At 41.9% G+C, this 14,758-nt stretch overlaps 2 protein-coding genes across 5 annotated transcripts in view; both read right to left on the bottom strand.

Moving 5' to 3' along the window:
- The window catches only part of FER (tyrosine-protein kinase Fer), a 129,140-nt gene extending 127,582 nt beyond the window's left edge, over positions 1-1,558 (bottom strand). Inside the window, exon 1 of one of the 2 annotated variants that reach the window (XM_069330621.1) lies at positions 1,149-1,558. The gene's annotated coding sequence lies outside the window, so the exon portion shown is untranslated. The remainder of the gene's footprint in view (positions 1-1,148) is intronic. The other variant, XM_045747897.2, reaches the window with a different exon arrangement.
- A 2,934-nt stretch (positions 1,559-4,492) lies between these two features.
- On the bottom strand, positions 4,493-13,716 carry LOC123761733 (glutathione peroxidase 2-like). 3 transcript variants are annotated; one of them, XM_045747900.2, is made up of 7 exons: positions 13,560-13,712; positions 11,366-11,479; positions 8,448-8,613; positions 7,410-7,579; positions 6,221-6,349; positions 5,814-5,965; positions 4,493-4,864 (listed from the first exon to the last, which is right to left on the bottom strand). In XM_045747900.2, the coding sequence occupies exons 4-7, from the start codon at positions 7,482-7,484 to the stop codon at positions 4,801-4,803; spliced, it is 420 nt and encodes a 139-aa protein (XP_045603856.1). In that variant the 5' UTR covers positions 7,485-7,579; positions 8,448-8,613; positions 11,366-11,479; positions 13,560-13,712; the 3' UTR covers positions 4,493-4,800. The 3 variants fall into 3 exon arrangements, with proteins under 3 accessions (XP_045603856.1, XP_045603855.1, XP_045603854.1); XM_045747899.2 differs by lacking the exon at positions 8,448-8,613; XM_045747898.2 differs by lacking the exons at positions 8,448-8,613; positions 11,366-11,479 and having other exon boundaries at positions 13,560-13,716.
- Between the last annotated feature and the right edge of the window lie 1,042 nt (positions 13,717-14,758).

The following is a 14,758-nucleotide window of genomic DNA, read 5'->3' on the forward strand; positions in this document are numbered from 1 at the left end:
GGTTCATTCACACCTCTGATAACCATTCACAGCCTCGCTCCTTCCCCCGCCACCACACCTGCCTCTCATTCATCAAGACTCAGCAGTGAGAGACCTTACGCTCTCTCACAAGCACCTCACTCATGTACGACCATCTAGAAGGGTCAGTAATTCATATATTACTCCTCACGGTGCCATGGCTAACACCACCTTCATACAAATTTGAAAAATACACAACCTTCCTGTGTTAGCTGAAATGTATTTCAGTTGTATATATTATATACTAAACACTATATTAACAAGTATAGATAGTATAGTGTGTTTGTGTCTTTCGATGAACCAGTTTATTTAATCTTCCCTTTTGCCAGGGAGTTGATATATCGATTTGAGTCCTGCTCCTCTTGCCTCTGACCGTCAGCGTGTTGTATCCTGCCTCTCACCCTCAACGTGCTGTATCCTGCCTCTCACCCTCAACGTGTTGTATCCTGCCTCTCACCCTCAGCGTGTTGTATCCTGCCTCTCACCCTCAGCGTGTTGTATCCTGCCTCTCACCCTCAGCGTGTTGTATCCTGCCTCTCACCCTCAGCGTATTGTATCTTGCCTCTGACCCTCAACGTGCTGTATCCTGCCTCTCACCCTCAACGTGTTGTATCCTGCCTCTCACCCTCAACGTGTTGTATCCTGCCTCTCACCCTCAGCGTGCTGCATCCTGCCTCTCACCCTCAGCGTGCTGTATCCTGCCTCTGACCCTCAACGCATTGTATCCTGCCTCTGACCCTCAACGCATTGTATCCTGCCTCTGACCCTCAAAGTGCTGTATCCTGCCTCTGACCCTCAACGCGTTGTGTCCTGCCTCTGACCCTCAACGTGTCGTTCACATCATGCCACCCTCAGGGTGCGCCCCGCCCACCCCACTTGCCTCCTGCCTACGGCGTCCCACCCCCCCCCCTGGGTACCTCCCGCCCTCAGAACGTCCCCAGCAGGAGACGCCGCCAGCAGCGCCACGGTGCTGAGAGCCTCTCTCTCTCTCGAGTCCCTCCTGCTCAGAACCTAACCTTGATGCCCGACGTGCTCACTTCACCCTACCGCCCCTCTCCTCCTCCCCCCCTCACAGGACAATCCCTGCCCTGTCCTCCACCACAGCAAGGAAACCAAACAGGAATACTTACCTCTGGTTGTGATTCTCCTCGGCTATCAGTCACGCCTCTTGTGGAAAGTCAAGTAAAAATCCCCAGAGAGCGAGCGGGCACTACACCTCCACTAGCACCGACATGTTTCCAACTGGAGGTAGATGGCAGCAGCAGCAGCCAAGGTGAGGGTGGCCGTCTCTGGCCCTGAAATCTGAGAACAGGTGAGACGTCTGTCAGTGAGATTGTCACTTGCGGTCACCGGCGGCATTGTCTCGCCTTGTGGCGGTGCAGAGATAAGCCAGGGGGAAGATTTGACTTGTAGCGTGTGTGCTTAATGGATGCGATGACGGTATGTGATTCAGTCAGGTAGCTAAATATAATGTACCCTGGGGGAGTGCCCAGTTCCCATTTTCTTAAGAGACTGGTAAACAGTTACAGAAGATTTTAAGGGTATACTTGCGTGTTTCTCCACCGATAATTTTTTTTTTTAGGAACACGTTGGTGTTTTATCATCACTTGTCCACAAGACACTAAATATTTGTAATGAATTGTATGAAATTTTACTGATTTTATACTATATCCTTTCATACTATTGGTAGTCGTACACAAGCTAAGCAAAATAATTTATACACAAATCAATAACAAAAGCAGCCCATGCTCCTGTTTTGGTAGTATAGTAACGATGAAGACCATAGTACAGTATATATACCGACGCACAACGAAATTAGAACGTAGAAAACTGTCCAACTGAGTTGGACAAACCGGAAAACTATTTTTTACTTGTGTTGCTTTGACAAACTAAACTAACTTATCCAAACCTTCCTAGGCCTAATTAATACACAATATATGAGGCTTAATATAATACATGTGTGCGCTAGACTAGGTCTAGGAATTTTAAGTTTGTATTTTAGTTTCATTTATTTTAAAAGAATTCCTTACTAGTCAGTGTACTACTGTCTAAAAGCTAAGAACGTACGACTATTGACGGTCGTCACAATAGGCGGTGAATATCTAAACAGGAGGGAATTATCAGGAGAAAGCGCCAAGCCCTTACGACTATATAGGTCTTGGAAGAAATCAGAATAAGTATTTGGGATGGGACGGGGAAATGGAATGGTGCCCAACCACTTTGACGGTCGGGAAGTGAACGCCGACCTGCATGAAGGGGAAACCGTTGCTCTACCGTCTAGCCCACGTGGTCCAGGAGGATGGGTTGATATATTCTCAGACTAATAATTAACCAATGGCGTCATCTAATGAGCTTCAAAGTCAACTAAACAAGGTAAGTCTGTGACCAAATTACACAACACCTCGCTAAGAGATTCCTGTCCGGCTCATGTTGCCAGTGGGCTCAAATTATGTGTCATATAATTGACAAATAGAATTTGCCTTTGGAATACAAAATATTGTCATATACGAGTCCTTTGCTTATAAATTAAAATGACAAAATTAAATCAAGGCATATTATGTACTCTTTCAATATTGCTCAGGCAATCATACTAACATATAACCTAGCTTGTCCCAGTCTAACCCCCCACGGGAGACATCTCCCGTCACGCAGGGTGCAGTCGCACCTCCACAGATCTCCAGTATCAGCTCATGATACTGGTAATGGCTCAAAAGGGCCACCACTTACGGGCTATTCATGCCCGTGCCACCTTTTGGGTGACAATCTTCATCAATCAATCTGTCTAACCCCAGACGACCTTTTGCCTTCGTCTGGTAATGTGTTGGTGCCTCCTCCGCTCATCCGTGAGAGCCGGCGTTGATACCCTGCACGCGTTGGGTACAGATCCCTCCGTGTCCGATCCCACCCGCATATTCACACACTGTTTCATTTCAGCCTCCGTGCTCACCCTTTCCCTATCATCAGCTTCACTCCTCCCTGACAGCTGGGTGGACAGCGCTTCGTATTCATAGTCCTGAATTTCCGGGTACGATCCCCGGTGGAGGCGGAGATAAATGGGCAAAATGTTTCCTTCACCCTCAGGCACCTGTTACCTAGCAGTAAATAGGTACCTGGGATCACACAGATCACACTAACGTGATGCATCAAATGAACAAATCCACAAGGGCCGTGACGAGGATTCGAACCTGGGTACCTGGGAGTTGGACAGCTACTACGGGCTGCTTCCCGAGGGGGTGTGTAACAAAAAAGGAAGCCTGGTCGAGGACCGGGCCGCGGTGACGTTAAGCCCCGATATTATCTCAAGATAACCTCCCTCCCGCTATCATCTTAACCATCTCCATCCCGTTAACATCTTAATACCTCTCTCCCGCTAGCATCCTAATGCCTCCCTCCCGCTAGCGTCTTAAATCCCTCTCTTCCCTCCCACTAGCATTTAAACACGTCTCTTCTCTGCCACTAACATTGTAACACGTCTCCTCTCGGTATTAACCTAACATCCCTTCTCCCCACCTCACGTTGGCATCTTGAAACTCCCTCATATAAACAAATCCACAAAGGTACGTGACGAGGTTTCGAACCTACGTCCGAGATCATACATGTGTATACATTCAGGTACATTTATAAACGTGTCTTCCCTCCCGCTAGCAAAATTCCTAACGCACCCCCGCTCCTTCCTTTTATCTCTGCTCCTCGCTCACATACTCTCTCAACTCCATTTCTCTGATCCTGTGAACGTGCACAGAATGGTTGGTAGGAGATTCTTTTAGCGCATAAACTGATCAACTGCACGATTTTCCCCACTGCCTCTATCTCCTTGTGCTTCTCTTCTTACATATTGAAAACTTTATTTTATCAGATTTTGGTTATTTCCAAGAATACTTTGTCCAAATTCAATAGTACCATATTCTAATTTCTACTTATCCATTACGTCAATATATGTTCGACGGTCCACATGTTCTCAGGTTGAATATTCGCTCACTAGAATGGATTGGGAATGACTGCATAATTAATGTCATTATCAACTCTAGCCAGAGTTAGGTTAGGTTTCATTACGTTTCGAAACACTAATACGGTGTATTATTTACGATAATGTGAAATATAGAATTCGAAAATTGTACCAGAATTTTTTTTTTACAAAAAAATCAGAAAACTGTCAGCATCTCTATTTAGAACAAAGGTTCTCTTGTCAGTTTACAGGTGTGCTATTACTGGAACCGTAATGTGCTTGCAGACCATCAGAGATATTTAGATAAATATCCATGTGGTTTGAAAGGTGGGCGTGTAGTTTCTGATGGCAGTGAATTTACTCCGAAGACGGACTCTTACATTTAATTGACAGGTCTGCAACACTATCAGGTCACAATACATCATAAATTTGCAGGCATTTTCCACTCTTGTCCATGTTAGTAAGAGTAATACTTTGAGATTATCTACTTTAATACACGATTGTGAATAATTATTCAAAAGTTAAATATTATGTATACATTTCTTTTTATTACAAATATAAATTTACAAAGCCGAAATTGTACTAGAGGCCATCAATGTAAACATTTAACACTGTTGGTTACAGGGCTGCGACGACACCAGGCCATACGAGCCCCAGTCTAGGTAGGTAGGGAGGTAGGTCTTGCTAACCACATGACAGTCACCACCAGGGTCCACTAGGCCATCCGGACGTCCCCTCAACATGTGTTTGTGGGACGCCCTTCATAAAAGGTACCCAGAAAATTAGCACATGTCGAGCGATTAGCAAGACGTTTCGTTGGTATTCTGTTAAGTCATTCACTTCTTTAACAGCTGTTTGATGTCTTCCTCAAGCTGACGTGTTGGAAATTTTTTGCTGAACCTGAAATAGTCCAGGACACTAAATGTTAAAACCTACTTTGATTAAAAACTGAAAATCTCACACATACAAAAACAGATCAATTATGGAATTTATACGATGAATAGAATTTGCTTTGTCGACAACTACAAACTTTTACTAATCTAATTTTTTTTAGCAATTACTTTTTTTTGCAGGGATATTCCTGCGCGGGCCCTAAGCCTCTGGCTGGCCCACTAAGTGTTGCTTGTTTGTTTTATTTGGGCGGAGTATGAGTATTTATGACTCGTATGGTCGCTTCAGTAAGATTTTGCCATGTGTTTAACAACTTCTGCTCTGTTGAATCCAAGTTGAAATCTTAATGGGTTTGTAACTGTGCACTGTGTTAGATAATGTTCCAGTGGTCTGTCGGGCATTTCTCCACAGCGTTGACATTAGCAATTACAGTTATACTATATTACAACCACTTTCAATTACAGACTAGGGGTTTTGATCCTAGCGGTTAAGAAATCTTTCAAGTTGGAAGCCTCTAGTTTAGTCCTGTTGTGCATTTTTTGTAAATTCCAGAGTTTAGAGCCAAACAAAATAAATGAAAAATATAATCTATTTGCAACTTTTAAACACGTTATCTCAGGGCTGTACTGTATATATGCATCAATATATACACCTACTTATGGGCAAAAGGTGACGTTACAGGCACATTACTAAATATAGATCACGTCACTAACTTGTTCCTCTGACGCTAGCCTGAAACGGACAATTGTCTATGATCCACTAAGATATACGAATAACGAAACTTCACTATTTAACGCTTCAAACATGCCACCACTTACAGGTATATACAAAATTAAAGTTGTCCAACAAAAACAAACTACATTAGAGAGCTTTTCTTAAATGTAAAGGAAGATTAGTAGAAAAAAGTATGTTCAATATTTAAGAAAAATTACTGAACGTTCAAGAATACACTACCAACCTTTTGTGTGGCAAACCATCTTTGCCAATGAGAAACTTCTCAAAGTTCCAGGCAATATCTGAACGTGTGACAGGATTCCAGATGATACACTTGGGGTCACGCATGAAGCTCACACTGTCGTCAGATGGCAAAGGAAGCTTCTCCTTGAGGTACTGCAAAACACACAAGGTTGTAGATAAACAGGGAACACCGAGTATAGACAATTTTTTAAACCATAAAGTGAACAGTTTGTTAATTATTTAAAACCAGTCTCCATAGAAATTAAGTTTATCCACACTGAAGTGTGGAGGCGTCTGACACTAGTCAAAACAATTTTCTAAAATAACCACAGGTATTTATAATAATCAATTTGCAGCGTTTTACTCATCACCCAACGAAAATGCAACATTGCATCACTATTTACCAACCTTGAAAATTGGATCCGCAGTCTCGCCATTGACGTCAACTTTGCAGAACAAGTCCATCTTGGGGACGTAGTTGTTGCCTGGACGAACATGCTTCAGGGTACTGAGGAGCTCTTTCTCAGTGGTGTTCTCCTGTGAAGAACAAGACTCATCAGTCACTATTATTGACAAGTGGACAATCAACTGTGTAAGCATGATGAACGAGGTCACACTACTTATTTTACAAGATTATGTAAAATCCAGTCTAACTTCCAGCTTGTAATACTGTTAAAAGACCTGTCGCAACCCCTACCGTGTATTACATGAAAATATTACACAAAATGTACACAACCAGCTATGTAGAAGGGTAACAATCATTGAACGATTAACATTGCGATTTCTTGCAATGTTATTTTATTAATTCTGCTAGAATTTACCTACTTAAAATTATCTGTTAGATTAAGGACCTGCCCGAATCTCTGCGCGTACTAATGGCTTTACTAGATTGTAAATATTATGCTATGTATTCTCACAAACCCAATGTACCTTGTATATAAATAAATAATTTAAATAAATAAAAAAAATGGGCGTTTCCACTATTCAGAAGGGTAACTTAAAATTTTTAAACACCAGGTAAGAAAACGCGTAGAATATAAATCAAGACTGACATTCTATACATATATAAATACACACCTCATTAAAAAATAATTGGCTTTACCACGTCTTATTCACTGCATATATCAGATGAAAATACGAAAAAGAGCCATTGACAGGATGTCAAAACAGCTCACTGACGCACGATTACAGTGACCAAGACTCGGTGCTCTGACCAACTCAGATGGTTTGATTAAAAACCAAATTGTAAAATAATTAGAATGAGGGTAGGCAATATTTAATGATCACGATATAGCATGTATCAGGATAAATACTGGCAATTTTGAGAGGATCTTAAAAAGCAAATCTTAAATGAAAAATTATTACTTTAGCAATAAACATTGCTAAACGACACTGCCTCCGTCGGTGTGAAGCAGACGTGAGCGCCTTCAAGGTGAGTAAGCATCGTTGTGCTGGGCTAGCAACTGGATGGTGACTACGTGGGACAGTTACTGCCATGACTACAGTAAACAAGGCATTCCAGTCCTACACACAGCAGAGCCCACAACACTTCGACAGTGGCCCGACCAGCCAGGTAAGGGGACCCGGCGGGGCTCACCTGGTGACCAAACTGGTTGCAGGGGAAAGCCAGAACTGCCAGATCGCTACCGAACTTGTCAATCAGCTCGTTCATCTGGACGAAGTCCTGGGTTGTCGTGCCTCAGAGAGACGCGGTGTTCTGCACTAGTACCACCTTCCCCCGGTACTTCTTGAACGATACCATCTCACCTGAAGAAAATAATATACATTTTTATTACTTCCCTGAATCCCTTCACACTACATGAAGGTGTACGAAAGGAATTTTACTAGATACCATGGGCTAAAATGGGTACGAAAGGTGGCTTGTTAAAGGGGTCATCCTTTCGTCCTCCCCATATAACGCACAAGAACAATTTAAGAAAATATATCCGATTCTTTACAAATTTAATATTTGTAGGTTATACTGGTTAAAAAGGGGTATTCTTAAGCTTCCATTCATTTATAGAAAAATAATTTGTGGGGCTACAACTGGTTAGTGAGAACAGGATGCAGACTAAGTATTAAAACAGGTTGTAAATCATTAGCAGCAGAATTACGGTATTTTTACTGCATTTTGAAATTATGCAATGGACTAAGTAAATAAAAAAGTGCAAAGCTTCAGATGTTATACTGAACCCTGACGACACTACAGCCTCAAACCATTCATGCTCACACTTATAAACACTAGACATATCCAGTTTAATCTGCAACCGGATACACAGTCGTTAAAACTAATCTATCATAGTGGGGGTTTAAACGTTTTCTTACGTGTAAAAAACATTAGTTCATAAAAGGACTGAGTCTCCCCTGCCATTTGTTCTAAATTACTGTACAACATCTCATTCCGTTTTCTGTTAAACTTTACCTCATACCTGGTACATGTTGCTGGAAGACGGCTTCTTTAGGGCTAACCAAGCTTAAGTAGTGTGATGGAAAAGCTCAAACAAAATCACCAGTGCGTTTGACAGCCAATTGGGAACGTGAAGAAAAGTGTTGCAATGAAAGCTTTGGCTAATCGGGATGTACAGACAATATCTTCACAGACTCCGGTAATTTCTCAGGTTAGTACAATACTCACCTGTGGAAAAGAAGCATTTGCAGACAATAGATCCTGCGGTGCACCGGCAGTCTTACGCCAGATGGGAGAAGGTAGCCGGTGAGGTAGGTGCAGCGACAGACCCAGCTAGACAGGTACAGGGACAGACCCAGCTAGACAGGTACAGGGACAGACCCAGTGAGCGAGGCTACAGAACCGAGACCCAGCCAGGAGAACGAGGCGAGACGCCGGGGAGGCACGAGTGTGAACAATTCAGAGTTAGGACCGTTGACGTAACCATAATGACGCGCATGTGTAGTTTTTATAACGAATATGTCGCGGGAAACAAAACATAAGTGCGGGTGGATAGTTTAAAAGACCGAGGATGTGCTCAACGAGACATTATTAACGACCCGGTAATTAGTGAACAAGGCGTGTTATTGTAAAGAAGTTAGAAGCAGGGAGATGAAGGCCAACATGATTATGGCAAGAAACTTAACAAAGAAGCTGTAATTGAGACAATAAAGGAAGATCATCTTTAAAAAAGCGTGTGTTTGTGGCGCAGTAGACCCAAGGGCATTATATCAAAGCCGCGGTATGTACACAGCTGGAAGGGTGACCACTCAGTCTCTCGCTTTGCTACGAGAACGACCTCTAAGCCTGGCACTGTCATACAAATGGCGGGAACAGGATGTGAAGTTTTTATATGCTAAATGAAGAAGCCTTTCACACCTGGTTTAGGTGTATGAAGTCAGTGGTTCTCTGGGCCTCACGCTAGTATGATGCCGGCGGCGTGTGGTGCTGTTTAATGGGGGATGTGTGCTGAATGGTAACGATTGTCCAGCCCGTCCTCCTGAGGTTTTCCCAACGTCAGGAAATTCATACTAAACTTAATCTTTAAACCTACCAGAGGTTAAAAATAAACAGGACAGTAAGTCAATTTCGCGAGCCACTACCATTTCTGGTACGACGATTTCTGGCTTCAAGTACAGTATACGTCAAAATGTGACGTGCTATTAAAACAGGTTACGATAAAGAACTTTGTTTTCAATATTGACGAAACCATGATGTTTGTGCAGTTACTGTACAGTCTTTAAAGACTTTCCTATCAGATATTAGAATGCAATACTAAATTGACAACCGTTGCATACGCCACTGATGTTAACCTGTTTGGTCTGATGTTGGGCTTTAGGCCTGTCAACTGCGGGAGGGTTTCCGGGGGTTTCATCACACACCAAAATAGTTTGTCCGCAACCAGAACGTACATTTCCTGTCGTTTTCGTAACCTTTTATTTACAAAGACCGAACCCTTCTGTTCTGCTTCATCTTCGTTATGTTATCGTTCCCAAGCTTCTTCAATTTTGGAGTTGCCATAACCTCTAAAGTGTGTCACTTATTTATCAAGAAAAATACCAATCTGTGCACCCATCCTCTGGTATTATTGTTGTCATACAGCTGGCATTCTCTTACCGCTTGCCTGCCTGCCTGCCTGCTTGCTTGCTTGCTTGCTTGCTTTATCTAGTGGGTTTGATCTAAAGTAATCTATTTTTGCCATCACAAATTAGTCATTAGTAGGGGTAACTAGTCACTTTTGTGACGGAGTACAAGCTGTCCCACTGGGTCTGGGTCACTGGGTCTTCAGTGTCCTGTCTAGCTGTCGTCATCTCGTAATTACCTAAGTGTAGTTACAGGATGAGAGCTACGCTCGTGGTGTCCCGTCTTCCCAGCACTCTTTGTCATATAACGCTTTGAAACTACTGACGGTCTTGGCCTCCACCACCTTCTCACTTAACTTGTTCCAACCGTCTACCACTATTTGCGAAGGTGAATTTTCTTATATTTCTTCGGCATCTGTGTTTAGCTAGTTTAAATCTATGACCTCTTGTTCTTGAAGTTCCAGGTCTCAGGAAGTCTTCCCTGTCGATTTTGTCAATTCCTGTTACTATTTTGTATGTAGTGATCATATCACCTCTTTTTCTTCTGTCTTCTAGTTTTGGCATATTTAATGCTTCTAACCTCTCCTCGTAGCTCTTGCCCTTCAGTTCTGGGAGCCACTTAGTAGCATGTCTTTGCACCTTTTCCAGTTTGTTGATGTGCTTCTTAAGATATGGGCACCACACAAAAGCTGCATATTCTAGCTTTGGCCTAACAAAAGTCATGAACAATTTCGTTAAGAACATTGTGTGCACTTGCACGCACGTGTGCACGCACATGTGTACACACATCTCAGGATGATTTTTATACGTCAGCCATCAAAGATTTTCATACTAAGCAAATATAATTTATTAGTTCCGAGAAGTATTTCTCCGGTAGCCTAGCACAAGGCGCTCCAAGGTGGGGTTGCCAGACACCGTAGACCAACCGTCATTACCGCCCGATTAACCTGTCGAGAGCTGCTCAATTTCTCCAAACTATTACATACCCTCTGACGATATTAATTCAATAAAAAAAAATTATGCAGGTTTATATTAATTTATGTTCCAACCTATTCTCACGCTGTGACAAACGTCCAGTTTAACCATGCACTGTAACTCTGCTCACACCTACACCTTAATAACATGAAGCACTACAATCGTCCTCTCAATACTGCCATCACCACGTCATTCAAGTTTTAATCAACATCAAAACTTAAAACCAGCTTTGCGCGCTGTAAGGCATATGTCCATATTTTTTATTTATATAGGAAATGCAACATTTGAAGGAGATTTTGTAACAGCGAGGGTGAACTGAACTGCCCTGGAGCAGTCTTCAATACAACTTTCAAGTCTATTACTGTATTGATCACATAATTCGCAGCCGCAACTCTCCAGCCATTAATTAGAGTTTCTCTCTAGCGTCCAGATGGCCAGAGTTACTTTGGTATCTGAATTCTTTACCTCAAATTCTTGCTAGCAAGAATTTTCACAACTTTGAATGCACTAGGCATCCTTTTACTACAAGTCAAGCATCTTATTACTTACTTTTAAGGTAAGCAAGGTCTTCAACTTCCTCCACCCTTTGTAAACTGCCAAGAAACTGCCTCGATTCTCAACCCGACGAAAGTTTACTTCTATCATTGGCACGTTACAAATGTTCTGGAATGTTTATTAAATTATTTTCCTTGTCAATAACATTCCTGAGGGGGGGGGGGGGAGGGGGGGGGGAGAAGGTAAGCACAATCTAGCATGTTTGAACCTGCTCTTAGTTTTGTTAACTCTTGGTAGTCTCTCGCCCCGTCTGCTATACTAAACTTTAACCGTTGTTGACTAGCCTTGGAATATTGGTAGCGTAAGTGATCCGTCGGTCGAGATACCGCAGAGAGTTTAGTGTTCAATGGATTATAAACTTAATAAAACTTAAAGTAGTCACCAGTAGGGAGACCTAAGCAGAGCTTCCATTTACCGTCTTTACGGTGGCCTTCAAGTTTTATTTATTGGGGATGGGACAGGGCAGTTTTGACTGGTTGCAAAGCGAGCCACAAACCGAGCTGTTAAAATGCGAGGTCATTAATATAGTGGTCATACTTCCAAATTTACACAATTATTTCAGTTTCCTGTTGTCAGACTGGGAGCGTTGGTTGGGTGTTAGGTTTAAGACCTATTAACCTCTGGAGCCAGTTCAGTTAAACATCAACTGGCTCGCTGACAGGATAGGCGAGCACCATTCCTTTTAAGAAGAATTTCTAGCCCTAGCTAGCTTTACTCCATATAATGAATACCCTTTGACAATGCGACAGGAAACGGGACTTCCTATAGCGACGTCGGTTACCAGGCAGCATAGGGGCCCTCTCCAGCTGCTGATTCACTAAACCTTCTAGAACAAGGGAGGAAGGGTCCATGACTCAGCCTAAGAGCCATTACACACCGGAAATACAAGTGTCTGAATCCTCTATATATATATCCCATTAGAATCAGACTTATCCTTACCAAATTAAAACTTTGCTATAATTTTTGCCATACAAGTAATTATGTATTTAATTAGAAATATTATATACTTGTTACAGTGTTTACCAAAAATGCATGGCCAGGGGCATGGCCAGATTGAGGGGCACATGACCGCTCGACGTGTAGGTCTTTATACCCGCTTCTAATTAATGCAACTTTTCTCCCTTTTCTTGTAGAAACAATCTTAAATTTCAGTAATTGTTAGGTTGACAGTTCACAAATTAAAAGAGGACTATAGAGAAGCAAATGATAAGTGATGTATACTTTAATAGTCCTGGAACAACTTAAAGTTTCTTGTATATTTAGATTTGTGTATTCTATACATCTTTATAAGCTAAAATAATTACTATAATAGTTACCAACTATGAATTTCATTATTTGATAATTTATATGTCTACGAGAATGTATATTTGCGTGTCCAAGATTAGAGGCCATACGCTTGGGGGGGCTAGCCTCACCTAACTTTGTAGGGTGGATGGTGTGGGGTACGGGACGGACATAGGCTAGTCAGGGTCACCAGAATTAATGAAGGAACCGAGTTCCACAGTCACATACAGACCCCCATCACCGATTTTGGCACTCCCTAGCTACAACTGCCTAAATATTTTAAATTAAAAAAATCTTTTAACTATTATGCACTAAAATCAAAAAGTTAAAAATCTAATCACACTTTGCCCAAAACTGTCCAAAACAGACTATTCTCCCACAGTTTCTAAAGTATTTTTTAAGCCCTAACCCTTTCTCAGAGCCAATAGGTAACATTTTTTTTTTAAATATTTCATACCACTAGGCTCTTCCCACCAGTGGACCCGGACCACACTCCAATGGGGCATTATATATTTATAGAGAAACGAGAAGCAGAAAGAGCCAGATCACCCGCACCCCCAGTGGGAAACACACTTATATACGCGCACACACACACATAAAAAAATGTATATATATATACATGTATACAAGAGAATGAAGCAGGGAGGATGTTTGAGGAAAGGGAAGGAGACATAGGATGTGGGAGGAGGGGGGGGTGGAATGTTTTTTGAGAGGGGATACAAGGAGAGACTGGTGGAGAGGTGGGAAAGATTGGAAAAGGGAGAGGGGAGAGATAAGAGAGGGGAAAAGGGAGAGGGGAGAGAGAAGAAAGGGGAATAGGGAAAAAGAGACCTGGGCGCAACCGGGTACTTCCCCCCACAAAGTATATTATATAACAATGCTTCTAGACCTAGAAATTACTCACCAGACAAAGCTTTAGCACTCAACTCATAAAAGTTCTTGGCCACCGATGAAGCCATAGTGCTGGTTAAGGGTAATTTATGTCGATTATCTTCTAAATAACCAGTCGAGGGCGGAGAGCGAGCAGCGACTCACCCCAACGGTGTCCAGGATACGACTGAGAGCAAGACAGGCGGCCGGCTATGAAGTCGCTAGAACCACATGAATGTTGGAGGGAGGAATTATATTTTTTGGGGGAGTTTATTTGCAGTATCCAAGCCTCCTGTTAAAATACTTTGACAGGTTTTGGCTATTGCAGATAGTTTAATTTCATATTATATAGTTTGATAAGTTTTGGAATTAGTTTTATATTACTTTTTAGGAACAATAGTTTTTTGGGAATACAAGTTTGGTATCAGTTCCACCTACCTGGTGTAAGGCTCATGGACTAGCTTGAGCTTAGGTAAGCTATTGTACTGGGGGCTTAATTATTTACTGTTATATTTAGATTATTTGGAGAACATAATACTACACAACGAAATTAATATTAGCATGCAGAAAGATACATAACTAAAATCAATACAAGCCAGAAGGGGACTCTGATATAACTATGATATCCCAAACGAGTCTTCAGTGAAGATGAAACATTCTTTCATTGCTATGACGCAATCGGCACGCCATAGCCTGTTGCGTGCAGGAAATGCGTATAGACTTGTTCATTCATAAAATGTTCTATTTCAAGAGTTATATATTTACAGTAAATCATTATACATTAGTGGAAGGTCTTATCGCTAATACATAATTGTTTGAGCAATGGAGATATTACAAAGTCATAGGGGAGCTGCTGTTTATTATTAGTCTTCACAATACACTACTTGTTTCTTAAATCTCATATGTCGTTTATCTACTGGAAGCGAAATATGGATACAGTGCAAGGATTTCAGGTATTTTATCCTTAGTAATAAGATAGGTTGCCATATCATGCAGCGTGAGCTTAGATTTATCTCGATTTGGCGCCTGTTTTTGTTTTTTGAGCCGCACGGCCTTGGGAACATTCCCCCATACTCTAAAACTAACTGAACAAATCCACAAGGGACGTGACGAGGATTCGAACCTGCGTCCGAGAGCATCCCAGACGCTGCCTTAATTTTGTTCATTTGATGCATCACGTAATTGTGATTTCTGTGTGTATAACTAACTTCCTGCCGGAAACATTTACAAGTT

The sequence above is a fragment of the Procambarus clarkii genome, chromosome 24, assembly GCF_040958095.1.
Source record: "Procambarus clarkii isolate CNS0578487 chromosome 24, FALCON_Pclarkii_2.0, whole genome shotgun sequence".
Lineage (NCBI taxonomy): Eukaryota > Metazoa > Arthropoda > Malacostraca > Decapoda > Cambaridae > Procambarus > Procambarus clarkii.